The 25,887-nt window shown below is 39.6% G+C and overlaps 1 protein-coding gene across 28 annotated transcripts in view; it reads right to left on the bottom strand.

Moving 5' to 3' along the window:
* Positions 1-25,887, bottom strand: part of ANK2 (ankyrin 2) — a 359,385-nt gene that overhangs the window by 134,364 nt on the left and 199,134 nt on the right. For 22 of the 28 annotated variants that reach the window (XM_061443134.1, XM_061443156.1, XM_061443126.1 and 19 more), the window contains one exon: positions 8,205-8,306. In XM_061443134.1, the coding sequence (XP_061299118.1) occupies positions 8,205-8,306 (102 nt within the window). Of the gene's footprint in view, positions 1-8,204; positions 8,307-19,442; positions 19,654-25,887 lie in introns of those variants that run through there. The other 6 variants (XM_061443172.1, XM_061443163.1, XM_061443279.1 and 3 more) reach the window with 4 other exon arrangements.

The following is a 25,887-nucleotide window of genomic DNA, read 5'->3' on the forward strand; positions in this document are numbered from 1 at the left end:
CAGAAGCAAACACTGTATTTTACATGTTGAGGGCCAGAGCAACTGAAGTCTTAAAGCAAGCTTTGCTCCTCCATAATCAGAACAAATGCTGTAATTATTTCCCACATGGCTGATCCCTGCTATTTGTGATGACGGAAGCTCAGATTTAATCAATGCAACTCCCCCGTTTCCTGTCAACTAGATTCTTCTTGTTTAGAACAACAAAGACTTCCACACTTGCCTTTTTCTCTCCCATGCCTACCAAAAAGCTGGGAGGGGGGGAGATGAAATTAGTTGTCAGCCAAGCAAAACTGTATAGCATAGGGACTGCTCCTGCCACAAACCATACATATACCATACCTTCATTTCTTTTAGAGGCTCATCTGTAATTCTGACTCCCAGAAAAGAACATAATACTAAGCTTTCCAAGCCTGGCTCTAGTGTTTCCCTGCAGAGCCCAATTCCCTCAGTTCTTTTTCTCCTCTACCACTGAGCTAGATGTATCAGTGTTTTATAACCTGTAGAGTGCTCCAAATGTGCACACATTCCACAGCACCTATTGTCACCCTGCATATTTTCACTACACCAGAAAAACCCACAGATTCCTTGTACATCACTGAAACCACCAACCTTTTCTAAGGCAGTCAAAAGTCAGTCCCTTTTTTCCCAGAATACAGGCACTGAGCTTCACTGCTGTTGTCTGAAAATCACACAAGGAAGTCCATGCTACTTCTGCCTTTGCCTTCAGTGGCCTCATGGAGTGACCTTCACAGAATGAAAGTTCTTCAGCTGCTACCTGGTTTGGTATCAATCCTGCTGCGCCATTTACTCCTTATGAGACATCAACCAGATCATTTACTTCCAGCAGCAGTAATGGCTTATTCCTGCCTAACCCTGTTATGCCAAAGCAAACTGACTCGGTGGAAAGACAAATTCGTGGCTGAGTATCAGACAAACCTATAGTTCAAAGAACATTTTAAACCAGCAAAATCAGCACTGCTATCAGAAGCGCTTCTGCTTCTCCTGTCCTGTGTGCATTTCTATCACCAGCCTCCTTTCTGCAGCTCAGGTCCCTCAATCACTTGGTCTGAAGCTGCACACGTACTTCTGACAGCACAGTCTGACCACCAAGCCAAGGCATGGCCAGGATCACTTCTGCAGTGGTGGTACTGATTTATTAAAAAGATAAAATACAGCCCCAGCATCTGTCTAGCATTGCCACAGCTTCACTGAGAAGCTGTATACCTAAGCTACAATATGGGCACAGCAGGAGTTTTCACACCTTCTCCTCTAAGCTCAGTTGTGACAGGTACAGACCATAACCTGGTGGTCCTAGAAAGCTTTACCCACCTTTTTCTGGTGAGGCTTAGTGAGATGTATAAGAAACATGAAAATGTGCAGATGGGGGAAAGAAACTGCTTGAAGGAAGTGGGGAAAAAAAATCTTTAAGCACATAAATATTTGCTTGTGTTACTTCAGTATATAATGGTCTATTATCTGTTTCAGTATAAATCTGTTTTGTTAATGTTTCAACATTCTCTTGAAGCATGAAATGTAACACACTCTGACCAAGTTCCCTCAGCTGATGCTGTGTTCACAGGTTTATATATATATATATATACACACACACTAACAGGCCAAGAGCAAAGCATAAGTTACAAACACCATAAAAATTAAGATGTTATTGTGACTAACTCTGCATGGTTGTGCTAACTCCTTTACATGTTTTGGTAGAGCTTAGAAGGCATCTGCACTCACAAGCAGAGCCAGAGACTAAAAAGCAGTATCACAGCCTTTGTTAAAAATCAAATACTTTTCTCCATCTCCTTAACAGATGTCAGCCTAAGGTTGCTGTAAAGTTTCTAAATAAATCTCTTAAAAAATAGAAAGCCCATGGGGTCAACCTCTTTTCAAGGAGGACTTGGGAAAGCGCACAGTAGAGAGCTGGGCATGGTCTTATCAAGTCTGACAATCCATTAAGTTTTTTCCCAAAATGTCACAAAGAAATAAAGTGGATGCTTAAAAAAAAAAAAAAAAAAAAGAAGAAGAATTTCAGATTATGAAAATTCTCCCCTTCATGCTGCTTGTCCTGGGTTCAGCAGTAGCAGTCATGTTTCTTCTTCTTGGTAGCTGATGCAGTGCTGTGTTTTGACTTTCGGCCTGGGAACAGAACTGATAGAGATGTTTTGGTTTGGCCAAGGACTTTGTGAGGCTCATGCTCTGCCAGGGAGGAGGGGAAGCCAGGAGGAAGCAGAGACAGGACACCTGACCCGACACTGACCAAAGAGGTATTCCATACCACAGCACGTCATGCCCAGGATGTAACTGGGAGTTAGCCGGAAGGGCTGGGAGTCTGCAAGGTTGGAGGAGGTATCGGTCGGAGCTTGGTCGGGCTTGGGGGGAGAGTTATCGGTCAGCTGGTGCTGAGGTGTTGTATTCTCTTCCCTTGTTATTTCCTTTATCATTATTATCATTGGTGGTAGCAGTAGTGATTTGTGTTATACCTTAGTTACTAAACTGTTCTTATCTCAACCCGTGGGAGTTGCATTCTTTTCGATTCTCCTCTCTCCGTCCCTCCAAGAGCAGGGGGAGGGCAAGAAGGGGGGGGGAGACGGACACGGACCTCGATTGTTGTCAGCTCGGCACCACTCACTGGGAGTGAGTGAACAAGTTACCTGACTGGGTTTAAACCACGATATTGCTTTATAGCTTACGAATTCATAAAAATGAATTAACCCACCGAATGACATCAACACGTGATACTGGCTGACCCTATTATGCATACAGTCTATAGTCAGCACTGCTGGGAGTGTTAGCTGCTTTCCATTTGGACTAAATGACAGAGCAGTTAATAGCTGGCGCTCTTTCTCCCTGTAACTGAAGTGAAGAAGCCAACAAAACAAGAGCAAGCCAGAATGATTGACATTTTATAAAGCCTTGGAGCTAGGGGCCATCCAAAATTATCTAGTATTTGAGTCCTGTTCTGTTCGAGGTAGCAGGCTTAACACATCCCTTGTGAATACAGAATTCTTCAAAACAAATGCCAAAATCCATCAAAGTTTTCCTTCCTAAAAAGGAAGTCAATGAAAACTGACAAGCCTGCAAAGACAAGATGGGAAAACATTCCTTTATGTTGCTTGTTGGATTACCACTTGTGTTTCAAAATACAGCATGCAGCTGATGAACCCTTACACTGGTCAGATTTTGGGGTCTAATTTCTGCTAGAACTATGGGCTGTAGAAATGCATACTGTAAAATTAAAGTCCACTTTGCTACTCAAAAGCAGCAAATGTTCAGAAGCAAGTTGTTTTCTCTCACTATGTTAATAAGTAGAAACAGCAACCATGTCCTAAACTAACTTTGTTTATACCATAAGGGAAATAGCTTTAAAGGAATCAGACATTTCCAATGGTTACCAGTTTTCCATTCTACAAAATACCAGCAGTTAGATTTTTGTTTTTAAAGGAATGGTTTTTAGAACAGATGAATTCTGTCCCCTAACATTTCTAATTCTCCCACAATAGATGATGATGCTTGAATTCAGATTAACGTATGCAATTCCATGCTAATTTAACTTGATATGAAGGTAGCATGCAACAAAGCATAGTTAAGTAATAACTAATTATTAACTATGTAACTGTATTAATAATTGTAACTAATCCCTGTATTCAGCATATCCAGAAACTTTAAGTTCCATCAGATTTTGGAAACAGTTAAATTGGGCAAATACTCTGATTTCCTGTAAAGACAGAGCTCTGTGAACTTAGGATGTGAGAAACAAATGCTAAAACTGAAGAAAGCATCTTCTTGTGCTATCTGTGTTCAGGAAAGCTTACTTTTAACATTAGGTACTGTTTTCTGAGACGGGATCTAGTCTAAAAATAGTATTAAACTGTGGAAAAAAAAAAGTCTTCAACAAGGGTTCATTTTTGGAAGAGCATTCTGATATCTCACTCTTAAAAATAAAATACACCCCCTGTGTTTTGCACAGAGTGTGCTAGGTTTTCCCCTCAGATAGCTGGAACAAAACCACATTGACACTTCATTCAAACCCCAAGAAGGAGGAGGAGGAGGAATAACTGTAAGGCTGCAGTAGCTTATTCACTACTATAAGCTTATTCACTACTCCCTAACATCTACAAGAGTCGTCAACTTCACTCCCAGTAAAATTTACAATATATCAGTGATGCTTAATAAATGGAAACTAAGGGCCTTAGTTACGAACAGCAATTTTATATGACACCAGAATCAAGAGTTTGCAAGAAAGTGAAGGGCCCGCTCATGGCTCAGTGGATAGTGAAGGCCAATAAATGGGGCTCACTTAGACATGAGGATCAAATTTGCAGCAAGGGAGTTCCTTCTTTGAACTTGGGAACTCCCCACAGAGTAATCACTGTCTTCAGGGAAGCAGATCAGCTAATGCATGGAGGCAAGCTATTCTGGGTAAAATTAGAGATTAATTTTATCCATAAATCTGATGGGGTTATTTTAGCTTGTTGCCGTTCTACTCAAGTTGAGTTCTATTCTACTTGAGTTCTTTTCAAGAACTCAAAACACCTTACACAGTCTAGAAAATTTCTGAGTTAACTCAGATGCCAGGTTAAATTAACTAAGTCACATTATTATGGGATTTTCATGTTTTGCACACTCGTCAAACAGCTTTTTAATCGTAATAAGCTCAGTTATAAATCCAGCTTCAATCTTAATCACAGTGTAAACCCACAGATTCTGAAAGCTTGTGGCATTGCAACCTATCACCCAGGAAGGCTTCATCTATTTCAAGCCATTAAGAAATTACTCATTGCATTCATCTGGCTCTGATTTTGCCCTTACGGTGCAAGAGGAGCTTTGCCAGCCAGCTGCAGGTGGGAAACGCCTTCTCAGAAGACAAATTTGCAGCAACCCTGGTCATATTCCTTTCAGAGCGACCAAGAGAATATGACCAGTGGAAAAAGAATACCTGTAATGTTTCCAAGTAATTATCATATTAACTGGGCTCTGTCCTGGGGGTGATCCTTTTCGTTCATATAACCAAGACATAAAATTTGCTGGATCTATTTGAATACAAGAACTTGAGACTAGATTTACCCTTTCTTAGCTGGTCAACTTGAGGTTTACTGGGTTGTGCCCCATATAACTCAGCAAGCATTTTCTTTTAAGGGCAATTTTCTCCTAGACAGTAAGACAAGATTCTTCTATGTGTCTTCAACAAGCAGCACATGCAAAGCCCCAGTTCTCACTCTGCTTGGCACTAAATTCCTTGGCACAGACAACCAAACTGCTCTCCCTTTGTGTCCTAACTTCTACTTGACACATGCCTACCTTAATCACCTGCAGCTTTTCTCCAGCACGGGAGGTAGTATCTCAAAATATTTTAGATTATTTCATTTCTCATTCTTCCATTTACTCTTAAAAACAAATAAATAATGGCCATAATTATGGGTGGTTTAGTGAGTGCTGACATTTTTCCAGTCTGAATGTTAGCATGTAAATATCAGAAATGGAGTGGGGATTTTTGTGGAGGCTTTCTTGGTGGTACTGATAATGTTTGGATAGTATAAAGCTCCAGTTCAGGAAACCAGCCTTGTTCAGATTAGCATTTAGCTGCAGACTTCAATTAAATTAATTAGGACTTAAATGTAGTTCAAAAATTGAACACACAACTAATTTTCCATAGAATTAAGGACTTGGAGATCTTGAGAATACCAAGAAAACCTGTCAATCTATCCATCACACCCTAGGTTCCTGTCAGGGCTGTGCTCAAGCCCCCAGCAGAGCTGACAAGCTGCCTTGGCCAGCTCTCCCCATGGAAGCCTCAGTCCCTCCCATGTACCACTTCCTGCCTCAGCCTTCTCCTGCTCCCAGTGGGGCACCACAGCCCAAAGGCACAGTGTCTGCATGTTTTGTCTTCTCTGGAGGAAGTTCCTGAAATAGCATCAATCCACAGGCTATCCAAGAAGACGGATTTTTTTTTTTTTAATCTCATCTCAGAGAAATACAGCTACTTTAAGCTAGATGCAACCTGAGAGCCAACTAATACACATATAGCATAGGTGATCAGGGAACCAGGACACAAGTGAAACTTGGGGAGGGGGCGCGGGACGGACACACAGGTCATTTAACAGCATAGGCACGCTCACATTGTTCCCAAATGTAGCCAGAGCACGGGAGTTTTTCTTATAACTGTTATGTACAGGGGAATTGGAACTAGATCATCTTAAGGTACTTTCCAACTCAAACCATTCTATGATTCTATGATATGGGAGTATAACCAGGGATGCCTCACTAACACCACCTTTCATGAACAGTTGTTATTCACAGAAACCTTGCTCAAGACAGACAGCGCTGTCAATCTATGTCAGGGCAGCATGTTCACAGCCTTCTCTGCCCCCAGACTTCCCTTGAATACATGCATCTTTTTACCAGGAACTCTTCCTCTATACAGCAATTCCACTGTTGGAGCCAAACCGAACAAACTGCTGCCAACAAGCTGAACCTGACACTGTAGTCTGTGAAGGTGAAGAATCTTGGAAGTTTCTACTTACACGGTGCACTAGAATTTTAGCCCACCTCATGACGTACAAGGTACAAAACAGAGCTTATGCAACATCTCTATTGGATGATTTACTGATTTTCAATGTTGTTTAAAAATAACTTTTAAACTATTTTACTTCAAAAATTCATAGCTATTGCCCAGTTAGTGATAATTTTGATTAAATATGGCTAAGAATTAGGGCAAAGTTGGACACCACACAGCCTGAGCTTCCATGTTCCCCCTCAAAGAACTGCCATTGATTTCACCAGTGTGTCAAGACATTTTTCAGGACTGATGCAGATGCTTACTTGCATATTTCTTTTAAGTTACAGTTTTTTAAGTTACAGTCTTTCTTTTAAGTTACAGTCTTCTTAAATTTTATGGTACTAGTCACTTAAATAAATGTTGCAAATGTAGGTCCCTAGGCTATGAAGTACAAGTAATTTCATTTACATGTCTCACTCACAGAACAGCCAAGCTAAAACATGATATACACGTCAGATCAATGGTGAAACTTGAACAGTGTATTTTACAGCAGTAATAACTTCCCTGAAAGGGAAGGTTGCATACTGAGCAGAAAATTTAAGTCTCTTTTTATAGCAATATGTAAAGCAACTTCTGTGTTCACTTCTGGGCCCATCAACACTAGAGACACTGAGGTGCTAGAGCAGGTCCAGAGAAGGGCAACAGAGCTGGTAAAGAGTCTGGAGCAAAAGTCTGATGGGGAACGGCTGAGGAAACTGGGGGGCTTTAGTCTGGAGAAGGCTTAAGGGGGAACCTTATCATTCTCTACAACTACCTGAAAGGAGGTTGTAGTGAGGTGGGGGTCAGTTTCTTCTCACAGGTAACGAGTGATAGGACAAGAAGAAACAGCCTCAAGCTGCACCAGGGGACATTTAGACTGGATATTAGGAACAATTTCTTCGCTGAAAGGTGGTCAGGCATTGGAATAGGCTGCCCAGGGCAGTGGTGGAATCACCATCCCTGGAAGCATTCACAAACCATGTAGATGAGGACCTCAGTGACATGGTTTAGTGGTGGCCTTGGCAGGGCTGGGGTCATGGTTGGACTTGATGATCTTACAGGTCTTTTCCAATCTACTTGAGTCTCTATGTTATGGATAAGATTGACCAGTGATAAAAACATATTTATGTTTTTCTGAAGCAAGGTAAAAGCCATGGCTACTCTCTAGAGACCCGAGGGTAATTAGAATTGTAGTGCTAATCCAAGCGAGATACAAGATTTTCATCTGCTTGGACATAAGTTAGCTAGTCAGCTGGAAGTACCACCCACTGAATGTTTATTCACTGGCTGAGATCTCACAAAATTAGCAAGGGAAACTTCAGACTTCCACGTTTCCATTAGAACCAGAAATTCACTACAGACTTCATAATTAGACTCCCAAAGCATACCCTAAGCTTTGACTATAGTTCTTCACTAACTTCACTAACAGCTCTCCATACACAGGCAAGAATGAGGAGCCCAGAAAGGCTTATACAAAGCTTTATTAAAACCAGCATAATTTTACAGACATTATGAGTTTCCTGTCAAAAGATACCACTGAAGAACAAGACTGAAAACATCACTTGAGGTGAATCAAAACATCTGTGTGAAGTAATTTAGCTGGAAAAAAGTAGTTTTGAGTTCTTGCAACCTGCTCTTGTGAACTTCTGCCCTTCAAATATCTTACCTGATTGCATGTGTTAATGTCTATTCCACTTTTCAGGTATTCCACTACTTTGTCCAGATTGCCAGCTCTGGCAGCTCGGAGGAAGCTTGCATTGCTGTCAGACTGTGGAAAGATAAGAAGAAAACAAATCTTTAGTTAATTTCTGCTTAGAAGAGAGCACAACTTCATCCCCAAGGAAAGGGTCCCACATTTTATCCTGGAGAACAAAATTGTAAAGAAAAGTGACTTTGCATCATATCTGCATTAATTAGCATACACAAATTTAAGGCAACAGTGGCACAAAAACATGCAGACCTGTCAGAGTGAGCAAAATAGTGCTGAAGTTCAAAATCTAGCAAGAAGCAAAGAAAAAACCTGAAGTCATAGTAATCAATATCAGTAACATGAAAAAAAAAAAAAAGTACATTAACCTGCTAGCCATAGTTCTCTGGGGTTTAAATATATGTGTGTGTGTGTGTAAATATATATATATATACATATATATATATATATGTGCTCAAAACTCTGGAAAATAATTGACCAATCCTATTATCAGCCATGGCACTTAAGAAAATACACACTTGGCCTTGAATTTGTACTTGGCATAAACATTACATGACTATAGTGCATATTCATTCATACACACACACGCACTGGCTTAAAAGAGTTACACGCTGGAGAAAAAAAGAATATCGAAGAGCAAAACAGTCCTATGGATGCATTTTATCACCTATAACACAGAAGTAGAGCATATTAAAGGAACAAAGAAGTCCCACCAAACTAGGCAGCACTGCGAGTGCTAATATGCTTCTAACCATACACCCAAGCAGATGAAGTACTCAAGCCTGAGTATCTAAATCCTGGATAATGTTGTAAATATGCCCACTCTTAAACTGCCTGCATTCATATTTTCACATTTAAAGCCCCATTAGCATTTAGAGGTTAAAAATAAATAAAATCATGTTTTTATTTCCCCACTAGCATGTGGGATGTGCTGTTAAGCCAGGGAGTGTGAAATGTGTCAGCCCACTTGCCTTTATCCACAGTTATGGCATGAAATTACATTGGCTATTTGAAAACCAGCACATACTTTTGGTACTCACCCACATGTGAACCTACATGGAGGTAAACGCAACTGCAGATATGAGGAGAAAAAATAAAGTCATGCAACAAAAGTAGTGACTAAACAGAACAAACACTTCAGAATGTGCACATGGATAGCAACAATTTCCATGCTTAGAATAAGTAAATAGAGTAGGAGTGAGTTTCAAAAAGCAGATAAATAACTGTAAAAGCCCATTTTGTGGGGAGATGATTAAAGAGTCACAGGAGGGCACGTATGCTGTTGGACCAGCACTGAAATACCTCCGACCAACCATGGTCCTCATCTAATTTCCCCTCCCCATCAGGAACACCAGGTGAAAACCATTCTTTCACATCCTAAAAGACTATCCTAAAAGCCTCCCACCTTCACTTTATTAATACTGATGCAGTTTATTAATACAAAACAGTTTATTTCAGTCACCTAAGTCATTTCAGTGCCTTTATACAAGTCACACTCTACTTATCATGCCATATGAAATCACTTCCCAATCCTCACTTCCAGACTATTTTAATCTGCAACAGATGGATGTCATCAAAATGATTCTTACAACTGCGCTACATACCAAGATAAAAATATTTCCTTTTAAATTCCTTTCAGCAAACTTCAGCACATTTTCCATGTCTTTCACCATTAGGAAAACAAACTATAGTTTTTAAACAGGCAGCAGGGTGAAGGGGAAGGCAGAGCAGGAATTCAAAGTGGCAGAATCCTTTTTTATAGCTTCAGGCTTCAGTTAGGAAAGCGTCTGGTTGAAGCTTGACGTGGGAGCTGATTCTGACAGGTGCTTGAAAGAGATCTCTTTTAAGATTGAATGCTAGCTGTTAGAGCTGTACCCTCTCCTGTGAGGTGTATGCGCACAGAAAACCATGAAATTTTAGAGTTTAAATGGCCTTGAAAAATCAACTGTCTTGGTAAAAACATTAAGAACAAATATTTGAGTGCTTGAGGGGTAAATCCTGACACTCTTAAAATTAAGCCCTCAATAGGACACACGTTTTGCCTTCTTTTTCACCATCTTTTTTTAATATGCTTTACTATTACTACAATAATTTACCAGGCTGAAAGTGCAATCATAGAAAAGTTTGGGTTGGAAGTGACCCTGAAGCTCATACAGTTCCATCCCCCTGCCACACCTTCCACAAGACCAGGTTGCTCTAAGCCCCAGGCAGCCTGGCCTTGAACACTGCCAAGGATCATCTCCTTTTATACTTTTAAAAGGTGAAGCAAGAATGATGCAAGAAACGAACATCTAAAACTTTAGTTTTATTAGGGATGAATCAACCATTGCTTGTCTTACTTTCAGGCAGAGTAACATCAAAGACTGAAAACATGAAAGTCTCAATTACTGCTGGAAGCTGAGACTGTAACTAAGATCACAGGACTACATTCCATGTGTTTCTCACTAAGAAGATGCAAGCCGTGCTTTCAAAATGGATTCTCATTTCCTTGATTTGTACTTTTGTTTACCTCCAAATCGAATTACTGCAAGGCATGTTACTTAAAGACACAGCACTTACACCTGAATATTGATCACAGTGAAGAATATGAGATTCTTGTCTACATGAAGAATTATTACGAATTAATGTTTCATTATTAACTCCCTGTACAGGAACTTTTATTCCAGAAGCATCTGTTGCTGCATAAGTTCTCACTCTGAAATAACACTGCTTAACTGTATATAGAAAAGGAACAAAATTACTAAAATCCCAGTGAAACATGATGAGATCTTGATGCTTCATTCAGATATTCTGGAAAATCCTAGCCAACAGGAGTTTTGGATTTTTATGCATTTTTTTCCCTGTACCAGGTACTGATCTCATATTAGATAAATATGATTGTACCCACCTCTTCCTAGTCTAGCCTCTCCTATTTCAGAATAATTTCTCACAGACTTGCCTGATGTTCTCATTTAGATAAAACTTGAACACACGAATTAAAGACATGAAGTAGCAATTCAGCTCCTTTACACACAAATTCACATACAAACACCAGTGAGGATTATTTAGTGTTATTAGGAAGAAGTTCTCATCCTTTGAGGGCGGTGAGGCCTTGGCACAGGTTGCCCTGAGAAGCTGTGGCTGCCCCATTCCTGGCAGTGTTCAAGGCCAGGTTGGATGGGGCTTGGAGAACCTGGTCTCATGGAAGGTGTCCTTGCCCATGGCAGGGGGTTGGAACTGGACGAGCTTTAAGGTGATTATTATTATTGAACCTTAAAAAATCTGCTATCTTTTAACTTAACTTTTCTTTATTAACTTCTGACTGAGGACAGATCATTTCAGTCAGATATGAGAATTTTCAGAACACTATAAAGAAATAAACTACTATGCGAAAAAAATTTCATAATTTTAAGTACACTCACAGCAAAACGCAAATGTGTTCTTTATAAGTACCTACTTGTCAGACACTGCATAATAAAATTTAAGAAATGATCAAGAGAATATATTGAGGGTTTTTTAAATGACTGAGAGGCTGTAGATTCAACATCTTTCTTCCTAATTGCAACACCAGAATTGTGCCTGAATTTGAAACTTACAGCTCAGGGAATCTCATTAATTTGATCATAAATGGAAATGGGTATTTTACCTTCCCTTCTGATTCCTCCATCCTCACTCTTGTTGCCCTTCCTGTCCCATAGTATGCATATCACATTACTTGCTGTGTGTAGCACACACCTCATTCTTAAAGCGTTTTATAGAGTTATGAGAAAATAAATAATAAAATCGTATGCTGTACCAAACTGACAGGAATTTCTCTACATATTCAAATGTGCTGGTGAAATCCAGCTTCATGCTTACAGAAGGAAAGACAGGGAGTAGGAGTTTTCAGTTTTCAAAAGATAGTTTTCATAATAACATTACCCAAACCATCCAAATACTTGCTTGGGATCATCTCAAGAGCAAAATTATTCCTGCAGGTTGGCTTTATTTTTTTCCCCTCTTCAAATAAGGTGAATGATCCCAGGATGTACATAATCACAAATATCTCTACAGAAGAATAGAGTCTCACAACAAGGCCTACTGAACAATTGCCATCTGTTAAATACAGTTTATTAATTGAATGACAGCAAAACCAGAATTCAAAATTGATATATAATAACTATACAGTAGTTTTACAACTTAATTTAATATTTTTGGTTTGCATGTGTATTAAAGTGTATATCTGAATACTAACAACACCTTCTGACCTACCTTTCAAGCATCAACTCTGGGACATAGTGCTTTGATTTTATTGAGAAAAATTATTTAGCTATAACTTTTGAAGGGGCTGGCCCTGATGAGGAGGTGAGCAAAGTCTGCTACTAACATGTATGCTTTATATAAAGCAAGGAACTCAAATCTTTAGCAGTTATAAACACTTCCACGTTGAACTGAATCCTGTATTGTTGCATGTAAAGTCAGCATTGAACCGAATCTGTCAATACATCGTCCTCAGGGTTATCCCACAGTGCTAATGCCATTTACAAACTCCAGAGTTATAAGACACTGTTTGGCCAACAGCTATTTCTATAATCAGTAAAATGCTGATGACTTGGTAACTCTTCTTCATTAAAAAGATCTTAATTGACTGGTGGCTTATAACGTTAATATACTCAGGTAATGCCTGGAGTTGAGAATTCAGCTCACTGCAGAAGGAAAGCTGCATAGTCTAAACAGGTTTTCACAGCTGCTCGAGTTTTTCAGTACTTAAAAGATGCAGAGGGCAAAATGACAGGTATGGAAACACTTTCCATTCATTTTTTACTACGCCATACTTTCCAAAGTATCAATTTATGCTCCTACCCTTGAGACTACCACTGAATCTTGTCCCAGTTGGCTTGGTTGTACTCTGATCTCAAAAACCATCTGTTCCGACCAGCCATCCTTCAATTGGGTGTGACTCTAAGAGCGCACAGAGGAGGTGTTACCAGCACCCAACTCATTTGTCATGTACCTACTTTTTGCGAGGTATGGTAGCTTTCCCCATACCAGCACTCAAACACAGAAGATGGGACTTCAAAATGAATGTTTTTTCCTAATGGAACAGCTTCTGTAAAATGTGACAGCTAGTTTTTCAGCACCTCACATTTTCTCTTTTGTACCCCAAATTAATTTTTTTATTGAGCTGAAAGTGCTGCTCATCTCCAAAAGGCATCACAATGCAGCAATGGTCATATTGGGAATAGCAAGCCTAAGATGCAGCTATGACTGCAAGAAGGCAAAGGATTTTTTTCATTAATTTGTTTAAATTAAACTAACCCAGCAGAGTCCCAGCCTGCGGCTCTGGTACACATGCCAGAACATGAGCTAAATCTTGCACTTGCAATGGCACAGGATCAGGGATCTAACAGTGGTAAATGAGTTACATAAGACAACAGTTACAATGGAAACATGTTTTCCTAGCCTTTAATGAAGTAACATTCCGGTTCTGAAAGAAAAGAAATACAATAGTGCTTTACTTTCAAAGCAACGTCATTTGCTTATAAAAATGTATGTTTTCCTCCCATGAATTTACTGGAAGACATGAAGGAAGATAGATTAAATCACAGTTCTTAAATGAAAAAAAAAAAAAAAAAAAAACCCACCTCATATAGGAAATGAGACCCTGAATCACAGGAACTGTTAAGTGTGAACAAGAAGACAAGCTTCCAGAGACAAGAGATCACTAGTAGCAAGTTAAATATTCTCTGCAAGATGTAGCTAATAGCACCTAGCAAATAATTATTTTCATGTCAGGGGTCTATTTCTCTATGCTGGTGATGTTCAAGGGCAGGTTGGACAGAGCCTTGGGTGACATGGTTTAGTGGGAGGTGTTCCTGCCCATGGCAGGGAGGGGCTGGAATTAGATGATCTTAAGGTCCTTTCTAACCCTAACTATTCTATAATTCTATGATGATGGTTATAAATCAGAAAAATTAAAATATTAAGTAAATAAAATTCAGCTGAATAATTTAAGGTGCTTTGAGTATTTAGGGCAATTAAGTATAGAATGTCCTGAAGGAGCTGGAGAAGCTGACACCATTTCTATCAGCACTGAGCTGGAGGTTCCCTCACCATGATGTTGCATACAGTATGGACATGGGCCTGCACTTTGGCATAAAGACTGTTGTTATTTACAGAAAAAAAAAAAAAAAAACCAAACCTGTGTAATAACAAGATGGTTAAATAGCTACAAGAAAAGAAGCTTTTGTGCTATGTACTGCATATGACCTAGGATTGAAATATTCAGTGATTTGAACTCAAAACTTGCTGGCACATATTTAAATGCAGAAAATGACTGCCTGACACAGAAACCTGGGAGAGTTGCCTAGATTCAGAAGTGACCCCTTCAGCATGTCCTGTGTTCCTCAAAATTAATAGTCTCCCATTTGATCTACTAAGGGATGTGTAGAAGTCAAAATTATACAGAGCCAAAGTAGGTGGGAGTAGGCTAATGTTGTTTATTATCCAATAAAAGCTTTCCTGTGTCAGACAAGGAGGTTGCAACATAACGAAGATATAGTGTGCAACAACAAGACCAGAGATGGAAAGAGCCAATGCAAACAAGAAGCTAAGAAAATAAAACTAAGTTGAGGAAAGCATTATGACCTACACACAGCACAAAATAGCAAATGTATTGTAATTAGAATATATTTTTAGTAACTGTTGAATTGAAATGTTTTTTTCCAGTAATTTTAATATTTGTATATGACAGTTTTTTAGCACTTTCAAATCTTACTACAAAGACTGTGCTCAGAAAGCTGCATTTGATATTTTAAAAGTTTCTTCTTGTTGTTAAAAACAAATATCTATTTTTTGAGTAACATAAGGAGAAAACGATGCCTGGCTAACAGCTTTATCTGAGTACCAGCTCCTGCTACGATGCTTCAGACAGACACACCTGAAAGTTACTACATCCTTATGGACCCATCTGATTTTTACCAGTGGAAAAGCCAGGCTTCAACTATCCTATCTTCCGATATTGATGGGAAAATTCCCTATTATTCGTAAGGGATGACTTTCAATTCATGCTCATGGTTATATTTCAACACTTTTAACTCTTTAGCCAAGTCCTCCTTGAAATTCCAGAGCTTGCAAGATACCAGTAGGGTACCAGCCATCCAGCCACTTTTCTTTCCACTGGAATGTACAAATAGCTAATCAGTCTGGCTTCATTTTAACCAGGAGAAGAATAAATGACTATATTTGGCAAAACACTTCAAAATATGCTTAATTTTGAAGGTCGAGCTGAGCTCAAGTTAATAGGTTTCAGTTACTTGCTAAAGGATGGATTTAAACACCTTCTTAACTGTGTTGCTGAGTTTGGACCAATATTATCAAATACAGCAGAGGCAAAAAAGGAAGAGAAAACTAATGTAAAATCAACCCTTACTGAGCCAAGGAGCAAATGTCTTCTATAAACCCTTTATGATACATAGCTGCCACAGACATCTGTAGGCATCCCCCCACTCCATTAATCTGACATAGTGGACTTGCTGCCAGATCTCTTCTACTATCTCAATGAAGGATTTGTGAGAACTGAGGCAAAACCACATAGTTTTCTATGAAACAGAATAGAAGGAAAGTCTTTTGCATGGCTACATGTTCCTTCAAATGCAGTACTGGAAAGGACATAAGGTATTTCAGTTCATACTGACTTTAAAATACAAAGTAACATCAGAAATTGGGTTCTAATCCAGAACAGCACATCAGTACTAGCTGAACTTGAGGCATGTGTTATCCCTCATGTCTTTTACTAAGCTTTTAAAATACTCTAAGAATAGAAATATATTACACTATTGTTTAATGGGAAAAATTCCTGTGCTGAAATTTGTGTGAATTTACTCATTTACTCATTTCCTGAAACAAAGATTCAGGACATGTTTAAAAGATCCACAGTACTCATCTTAGTTTTCCTATGTGACACACATTTACTGAAGTCTTTTAAATACTGATATGGAATCAAGATTTCCACTACAGGAACTGAGTAATATTAAAGGAAGAAAAGAAATTTAGGATCATCTGAGTGTCATATATTGAGTTTTTGAGGTGTCAGGAACAAGTTTAGAACTTGGCAGGCATTTAAATGGTTTCCATGGCAAGTTTCCATTACTGATGATGTTCTGAAATAGAGAGGTAATAATGCTGGAACATCTCAAGAAAGAATTAGGATGCCATTCCAATGGTATCTAGAAGAATAATCACTAGGCTTAACAAAAATGTAGCCTGTAAGTGAAGTTTATGACAGACTGTTGACAGATAATTTTATCACTCTTTAATTTTTCATCCCGTTCCACCCCTTGTCTTATTGTCCAAGGGACTTTTTCTAAGACAAGAAATTTGTTAACACCATTAGTGCTAAAAATCAAGCAGCTTTGCTTATCTGAACACCATTAACCGATTGCCTATTGATTCAAACTTACTAGCATCATGAACAGAAAAAAATTATTTCATGTTCCTTTGAGATGGACTAAAATAGATGCAAACAAAACGGGTGTTACTGAAATGCGGCAGCTTTTAATTCAGTGCCACTTGAAGGGTATCTAAACCATGCAAAGCCCTTGTCTTTGTTAACTGTGACATTTGCTGTTTGTATATTGGTCATGACATTAAGCACTCATTGTGTCCCCATATTTCCCAGCTAAACACTACCTGTAAAACAAAACAACAGCAATCTTGGGCCTAAATTTCCAACAATTCAGCCAAGAGAGGAACAAGTTTCATCTAACTTCACCTGTATAAAAGCTACACCTCCAGTTCATACAGGCCACAGAGGCTCTCTATGGCATCCACTAATAGTAAGAATGAAAAGGGATCCTTCCTAAAAGCAGTTTATCTCACTTGAAGTGTCTAAAATAAAGAGAATGAATAGCTCTTTGGCCACATTTTCCACTGTGTGTAAGACCCTTTTCTAGAAGACTGCAATGATCTGGCCTACTTCAGTATATAAAACATTCTGGTTTCACTCCCAGGCACTTGCTCATAGCTACGTTTGCTTAGAAATGGGAGCCTCTCCTGAAATACAACATCACCCAGCACCATGAAGCAAGACTGCAGCATATACTATATACTTTCAAGAGTAAACATGAAGGTAATTAAATACCCAAGTAAAGAGAGAGATGAGAATAAAGAGAGACATTAAAAAAAAAAAAGAATTACATCTATAATACAGGATAAAAGAGTCTTGATTTTTTAATGCTGCTATTATTTCAAACATGAATTCAGTATCAAAATTTCAATCCCTATTTGAGACAATTATTTGGCATCATATAGTAAATCCAGGATTGTCAAACCAACATTTCTTCAACAAGACAGACCTGAAGCAGCAGACTGTATTGAATTTTAGTTTAGAAAAGATTAGATTATGAAGAGCAATTTTGCCATTTGAGTTGGCTGAACACCAACTGAATTACTATGACCCTTGTACCTGATACAAGATTCCTGGAGTCATCACATGCAGCTTGATGTGGCACTCTTTAAGAAACCACAACAGTGAGCATGGCTACAGCTATATAAAGGCATAGGAAATGCAAAAGCTAATGAAGTTTGATGCTTTGGGAGAAAAACAGTATATAATTTCTCCTTCAGGACAAAACTTCGCTGACATTTCTGAATTACAATTTTTTTTCCTTTTTTTTTTTTAAACCATTTTTTAAGGAATCATTTTGTATAATAACAAGTATAGTGAGAGTCTATAAAGCTTCTTAAAGAAATACAGCAATCTTCCTTTGTGATCCATCAAGCACTACAACATGTGAATCAAGACAGATATTCTGAAGGGACTCTGTCAGTCCCTACCAAAGCTATATAGAAAATCAAGATCTTATGATTAAATGTATCAAAGACATTATCAAAATGCTCAATCTCTGCCTGCTATGAGAAGCTCTGAATGCTGATTGAAAAGTATCCAGGAAAAAAAAAAAAAAGGGAGGTAAAGAATAGCCGAAGACCACATGCTGCTCTTTTTGTTAATTCAAGCTGAAACTGCTTATTGAGAGGAAAAAACTTGTCTGAAAGCTCAAAGAAATAGTTTAATTTCATGTTTTATCTCAAAGGAAGTTTTATTTCTGAAGAACTGGTGTGACTGCGCTGGCAGCAAAATACTCAGTAAAACCGGTCAGAAAATTTCAGCCAAAATTATTTCCTAGCAAAAAAACAAAAAAGCAGCAAAATTAGTTTCTGGGACAAAGCAAAACTTCTCAAGAGCTGCTCCGCTCTCCCTTGCCCCCCTTATGAACACCAAACTCATCCCAACTACATTCCCTACAATACACTACAGTAATTAATGCAAGTGCAAAGTGTAATACTGACCCGAGAACAATTCTATTTTAGAGCAACATGGAAGAACATATTATTTGGATATACAGACATTAAAAGTTTTCTGATCTTCTTGTTCTGCCAGAAGTTTTGACACTACCTCCTTTCCTTTACAGTTTTGAATGAAATAATCATTTAATAACAAATTTCCCAGAGGATGAAAGAAAAAGAAGAGGCACTTCCTTTGCCACAGACATTATGCAAACGTTTACCTCCATGATTTTCTTCTGGTATACAAAATAAATGCTGACATGGCTGTTACAGTCGTTTACTGCATTATGCCTAATTTGAGTCCTGCAGTATGAGCCCCCTGCCTGTGCCTGCTCCCACTCACCATGACCCTCATCTGAGTATGGTTCTGTGGGTCTTGGTCTCAGCTGCAAATACAGAAAATACCATCACACACCAGGCAGAAAACAGCTTAAAAAAAGTTTCAGAGTTCAAATTCTGAGAATGATCTGTGAAGGATCAGTTCTAGCAGACATGTAAACCAGGATAATTGATTACATCCATTCATTTAAGGGCTTGTTTCACTGATGTTCTCACTAAATACACCCAGACTTCTTGGTAGCTGCCAATACTTTGAAGTGACTGCACAGCTTAATGACAGACGCTTTTTAATTACAGTCAGCCACAATAGCAATGCAAACCATAAGCATGGACATATTTAGGGTTTAATCTAATAATCTCTTATTATTTATAATAATAAATAATCTCTGTATTATTTATAATCTCTAAATATTTAGGGTTTAACCCTAATAATCTCTTATTATTGCAAGCTATCGAGTAAGGCTGAGCAAAAAGATCTTTTTCAAATCTAACATGCATAACCCTGATTCTAATTTTTCCATTTGATTATTGTTTTCTTCAGCCAAGACTTACCACGGCTTCAGGATCTTTACTTTCTTCACTGTTGCACCCATAATAGTCCAGGATTTTATCCAAATCTTGTATGTTCCCTTGTGTTCTTACACCCTTATCTGAATGACAAGACTGGCAGATCGGTGCATTACCCATATCAGCTCTTCTGCTAACTCCAGCAAGTGGGACTGTCCTTGCACCACGGAGGGTGCCCAGCATTTCCAAAGGACAGCTGATGATCTGGTAGGAGGATCCCTCTCCCGAGCCACTCGTACCCAGCTCCATGTGTCACGGAGAACCCGAAACCTCAGCAACTGCAGGCAGCCCTCGGTGACCATTTCCAATTCGGGTGATGCCAGGTCTATTTTTACACCTACCAGGCCAGCTATGCATGGAAATGGCATTGCAGTGGGGTGCGGGGAACTGCTTTCCAGCATCCAGCCTGCCCAGCACACAGAACTGAAGTCCCACCGAGTGAAATGTGAGGGCTATTGAGTTCCCCTGTTGCATGCCTTGGAATGTTTTCATTTTTCCCCTCCCGCTTTCGCTGTGTTTATATGAAACACTGCATTTCAGAATGTTGCTAATGCATTCTGAGCTTCCAGCTCAAAAACATGATTCATTCAATTTGCACCTACTTGATACTTAAAACACAAGACAAAATGTTGAGTACAGATTTCACTCCAGCAATTCACACTGTATTTCATGTTCATGTAGATAATAAGTGTGATGAGCTCACTTTTGAATTGATATATTTCGCAGGTTTGATTTCAGAGGAGCTCAAATGTATCCAAAAAGGACAATCTCTGACAGCAGATAACTTTAGCTTTAGCTGATGGAATTTTTGATCTTGTTCTGAGGTTTTATTGTTTTGGTTTAGGGTTGGTTTTAGGTTTATATTTTGACAGTAATTACTAAAAACAAAACCCCAAAGCAAACAAACAAAAAACCCACCAAAACTGAGAATAAGGACATTCCCTCTAGGTTTGATTTAGTTATCATGATTGTAGCCAGTAGGATAAACATCATTTTGAGGGTTCTCATGGGAGACTTCAACCACCGTGAGATCTGCTGGAAGGATGGTACAGCCCAGCACAAGCAATCCAGGAGGTTCCTCGATTGTGTGGAAGACAACTTCCTTCTGCAAGTAATAGAGGAGCTGACAAGGAGAGGTGCCACGCTTGACCTAGTGCTCACCTACAGGGAAGGGCTCATTGGAAATGTGATGCTCCAGGGTAGCCTTGGATGCAGCAATCATGAGATGGTAAAATTTGAGATCCTCGGACTGTGAGAAGAGCGTGGAGCAAGCTCACTGCCCTGGACTTCAAGAGAGCAGGCTTTGGCCTCTTCAGGAACCTGCTTAGTAAGATTCCATGGGATACAGCCCTAGAGGGCAGGGAGGCCCAGGACTGTTGGTTGATATTCAAGGATCACCTGCTGCAAGCTCAGGAGTGTTGCATCCCAACCAGAAGGAAGTGCAGCAGGAGGGCCAGGAGACCTCCTTGGATGGATAAGGAGCTCCTGAGGAAAATTCAAATGAAAAAAGAGGCTTAGAAAAGGTGGAAGCAAGGACAGGTGGCATGAGAAGAGTACAGGGATGTTGTCCAGGAAGCTAGGGACCAGGTTAGGAAAGCTAAGGACCAGTTAGGATTAAACTTGGCTAGGGAAGTGAAAGATAACAGGAAGGGATTCTATAGGTACACTGCAAATAAAAGACAGACTAAGGACAATGTGGGCTCTCTCCTGAAGCTATCAGAAGAACTGGCTACCCTGGATTTGGAGAAGTCTGAGGTTCTGAATGACTTCTTTGCCTCGGTCTCCACTGGCAAATGCTCTGACCATACCACCCAAGTCTTGGAAGGCAGACGCAGGGACTGTGAGAATGAAGAACTTGGGCCCACTGTAGGAGAGGACCTGGTTCAAGATCATCTTAAGAACCTGAAAATGCACAAGTCCATAGGACGTGGTGAAATCCACCCGCGGGTCCTGAAGGAGCTGGCAAATGAAGTTGGCCCTAAGTCACTGGCCATCATATTTGAGAAATCATGGCAGTCAGGTGACGCTCCCACTGACTGGAAAAAGGGAAATATAACCCCCATTTTCAAGAAGGGGAAAATGGATGACCCAGGGAATTACAGACCAGTCAGTCTCACTGCTGTGCCTGGCAGATCTTGGAGCAGATTCTTGGGGAAGGCATGCTAAGGCACATGAAAATCGACAAGGTGCTTGGTGACAGCCAGCATGGCTTCACTAAGGGGAAATCCTGCCTGACCAATTTGGTGGCCCTCTATGATGGTGCTACAGAACTGATGGACAGGGGTAGAGCAGTTGATGTCATCTACCTGGACTTGTGCAACGTGTTCGACACTGTCCCACATGACATCCTTGTCTCTGAACTGGAGAAATCAATTTGATAGGTGGACCACTTGGTGGATAAAGAAGTGGCTGGATGGCAGCACACAAAGAGTTGTCAATGGCTCAATGTGAATGGTGACCAGTAAGGAGTAGTGTCCCTCAGGGATCAGTGTTGGGACCGGTCTTGTTCCAACATCTTTGTTGGTGACATGGACAGTGGGATTGAGTATGCCCTCAGCAAACAGCCCAGACCACAAAGTTAGCTGAGAAATAATTAGCAGTTTCCAAATGCTTCAGGAGTAGCCAGTGTTGGCAGTGGGAACGGAGACAGACTGTGTGTCTGTACGTAACAGAGTCCCATGGAACATACAATGCACACGCAATCCTTAAGTGGAACTGAGAATGTATCTGAAAAATTAAACTCCAAATTCCTCAGAAACAGAGCGCTCCTCTAACAATTGTAGCATCTAGCCAATGTTTTTCTCTTTGGGGCTTCAAACTATTGCTAGTACTGCAATACACAGCAGCAGCTGTCCCCAGCATCCTACTGATTTCTACCCAGTTCCCCTCCCAGCAGTGACGGTTATAATCAGAGAGCACCACCTCTCCCCAGTCCTCTTTTAAAGACTATGAATCAGTGTAGGGTTCTCTTCTGTGTTAATTACCATTAGGCAGATTTTACATGGCTCTATAATTTCTCCCTGACAGCCGAATGCTCCAGGATAGGATCATTCAGCTTCTTTGAAAAGCCTCAGTTGCTATGATGTTTAACAGATATGAATACATGCTGGACAGACAAAAGTTAAATTCACTGTCACTTTTGGTTATGTCTAATCAGACACTTGTAATGGAACTGAAGGAAACCTGAACTACAAAATGTCTCCGTCAACAACATTTTTGCTATCAACTGGGCAAATTCAAGAAATGGAATATGCGATCTTAACATTCAGGCAGCATGAACTTCAACTACAGAATGACTAAGGAACAGGTAAAGGCTTCAGCTCATGTTAAAATTATAACAATAAAACATACTAAACACACATATTACTTCCTAGCCATGGGCAGGTTCAGATACAAGCTGGCCATGCTAAGAATGACCATAGTCCCAACCACTGCAACTGGTTCCTAGAACACTGAAAGCAGTCACCACCCTGCAATTGACACCACTGACATTCCAGAAATTTCCATGCCAGGCTGGCCTTCTGTCATTAGCTGATACTGATTGCCTTCACCTCTTGCCAGGTATCACCCTATGACAGTAAGGTGTGTATACATTGCCGTAAGTTATTCGTGTAGTTATAAAAAATAAAAGGATACAAGAAGGAATCCAACCAAATGCTTGACTTGACCAAAATTCATATAACCAAGGTTCCAACATAAACTGGAACTAAAAAACCTTGGCTAGCGCTATCTATTTAATGTCAAATGAACTTACTAGAAAAAAAAGAGAGTGAAACAAAGCATCAGTTCAAGGGGAAAGAATGGCCAAAACCGAGCAGCATTCTTTTGAAATAATGCTTGCATATAGCAACAATCTATGTGGACATCTGACAGGAAGCAGTGGTCAAACTCTGCCAGAGCTTTTTAACAATATCACTGTTGTTTGACAAAACAGTTCAAAGCCAGTAGGGCAAATTATTCACAAAGCAAACATGTTCATGTTTTGCCAAACTTATGTTAGGATGTCTTATCCTAACAAAGCGCATGCCTTATGATGTAGGATTCAAAGCCTTCATGAAGGAACATGTGGCAGTATCTCTCTCAGTTCCCATGCTCTTTTTTGCTGTTGTTGTTTGTGCTGCAGATCTACTGAAGAGACTAAAAAGGCATGGTTTCCAGGCATGAAACTCATCCCAAAGCATCTTAGTCCTCCTCCGTACACCAAAAAATCAGAGCCTGCTCTGTGTTGCACTGCCGGAACTTTCTGAAGCCCACAGCCTTGCATCTCTTCACAGGGAAGTGGAACTGTTCAAAGAACCACCAGTAGGTAATTCATGGAATCCACTCTTTTTCCCACACTTTCATACAGCCTTTCCTCCTAGCAGCGTAGTTGACCTTGTTACAACACTCACTCCAAACCATAGCTACTCCCTTAACTTGAATACCTTCAGAAACACTTTAAAGTACCTGTTGAGAGAGTGAGCAGAGTATCTCCTACACTCAAGCATGGATGCTAGGATAGCAAGCAGCTGCCTGAGACAGGCTCCCTCTTGTCCCCCAAAATGTTGATACTATAGGAGAAACATCAGAAGAACTCAAAAGTCCAGAAACCCATCTTTTTACTCCAGCCCATACCTCACACTCGTGCTTTAAACACATATACACGCCTCACACAAAAGTGGGAAAAAAAATAAATTCCTGCTGTGCTTCATTTTGAGCGTTTGAGTTTGCCACAGTACTTGCCGCTGAACACCCCTCTCCCTCTTGGCACCATTCTTATGCAATGTCGTGGCTCATTGTAACAAGCTATTGCTCAGTGAAGTATTCCATCCCTATGGGGAATATTATCCCAGTAACTTTTGCACTTTTGTGCCCCCAAAATGATGCAAAATGATCAGAATTCACCAAAAAATGCAGACCAGCAAACTCAAAATCCTTGGTGAAGACCATTGCTAGTATAATGAGCGCCCTACAGAAGATACAAAGACTCCCATCAGGTGCCTCCTCTATTTCAATTCATGCTGCAGGCTTTGGGAAATATTCTGCTCTTATCATCTGAACTCTCCCTAAGCCTCCAACAGTCACCATAATCAGCTTTTCAGCAGCACAAAGCCAGTCAACAGAAAAATTAAAGCATTCAGTTGAAAGACTCCTGCAAATTGCATCTTGCAAGATCTTTTCCATTAAGCACAACAAAACATACCTTTAAATTTCATACAATTAGTCATTAGTTACATTTGCAGGAACCCCTTTTTGTTACATTTTATACTTCTTTATACTGTTTTCCTAATCGTGCCATTTAGAAGAGATACAGCTGCAGATAAAATTAAATACAGTTGAGTAAAGATATTAATTTTTAGACTGGACTAAAATCCCTCACATAATTTCTTTTTGACAGACATGAGGTATATCATGTTAAATAATACCTGTTCTCAACAGCATCAGATATTTTAAAAATATTTTTCTCAGATGTATAGTTGGCTTGGTTTAAATGTCAGCATGAGACAATTTCTGGCTGAACAACTACTCCCTCCGTTGACAAGATGCATGTATGTGTGATTCTTGTTGTGGTCTGTTTTATTTCCAGTTTGCTGTATTGAAAAACAGTGAACCAAGTCGAAGGAGGAAACAGGGACGTAAAACACTTAGAAAGTCTGGAAAATTAAAAAAAAGAGTAAACAAACCCCAAAGATACACACAAACGGTATTGCCTGAGCCTATATAAAACACTAAGTGAAAAAGTAAGACCCTTTACCATCCAAAAGATGAAAGTTAAGCAGAAAATAATATTGAAATAAATGGTTTTGCACATGTAACACTTCATTTCTATTACACTTACACATGCATTATTCTTCAAAATGTCACCATGAATAAAAGTAAGTATAAATGACTACAGTGTCATCACCAACAAGAACTTAACTCTCCTAATTACAGTGTTTCTTCTGTCACCAGTTCCTGTTTTCCCTTTTCCAAAGATTACTGCAGTAAGTGGCATTGTTGTTAAATATCTGACTTTCCTACTACTGGCCATCAAGAAAAAACATGCAATATAAAACCACCAACTTGCAAAATCTCAGCTAAGACCTCAAAGAGTGAGAAGCAGTGAAATCAAAGCCAGATGGAAAGCCAGTTTTATAGGATAGTGTTCCATGGTCCAGGACCGGCAAAGCTTGTGTCTTGTGAAACGAAGCAGGACTAGGGACAGTCACACACCCCCTAGGTATGCCACAACAACAGCAAAACTGCTCTGAGGAATGCTGCTTTATTCTCTTTTGCCGTAACTGTTAAAACTTAAGTTGGCAGCAGAGGTTTCAGCTGTGCCCTAGCATAGCACAGTAGCTAAAACAACAATTCAGGAGGTACTGCAAGAACATTTAGTGCAGCAAAACAAAAGACAAAAGTGAAAAATTAAGAGAGAGAAAGAGTTCCAAGTATTGAGACAAACCACGAC

This window comes from Pezoporus flaviventris, unplaced genomic scaffold, assembly GCF_033815535.1.
Source record: "Pezoporus flaviventris isolate CSIRO_AGI_PZ_B2104156 unplaced genomic scaffold, CSIRO_AGI_Pfla_v1 ptg000002l, whole genome shotgun sequence".
NCBI classification, from domain to species: domain Eukaryota; kingdom Metazoa; phylum Chordata; class Aves; order Psittaciformes; family Psittacidae; genus Pezoporus; species Pezoporus flaviventris.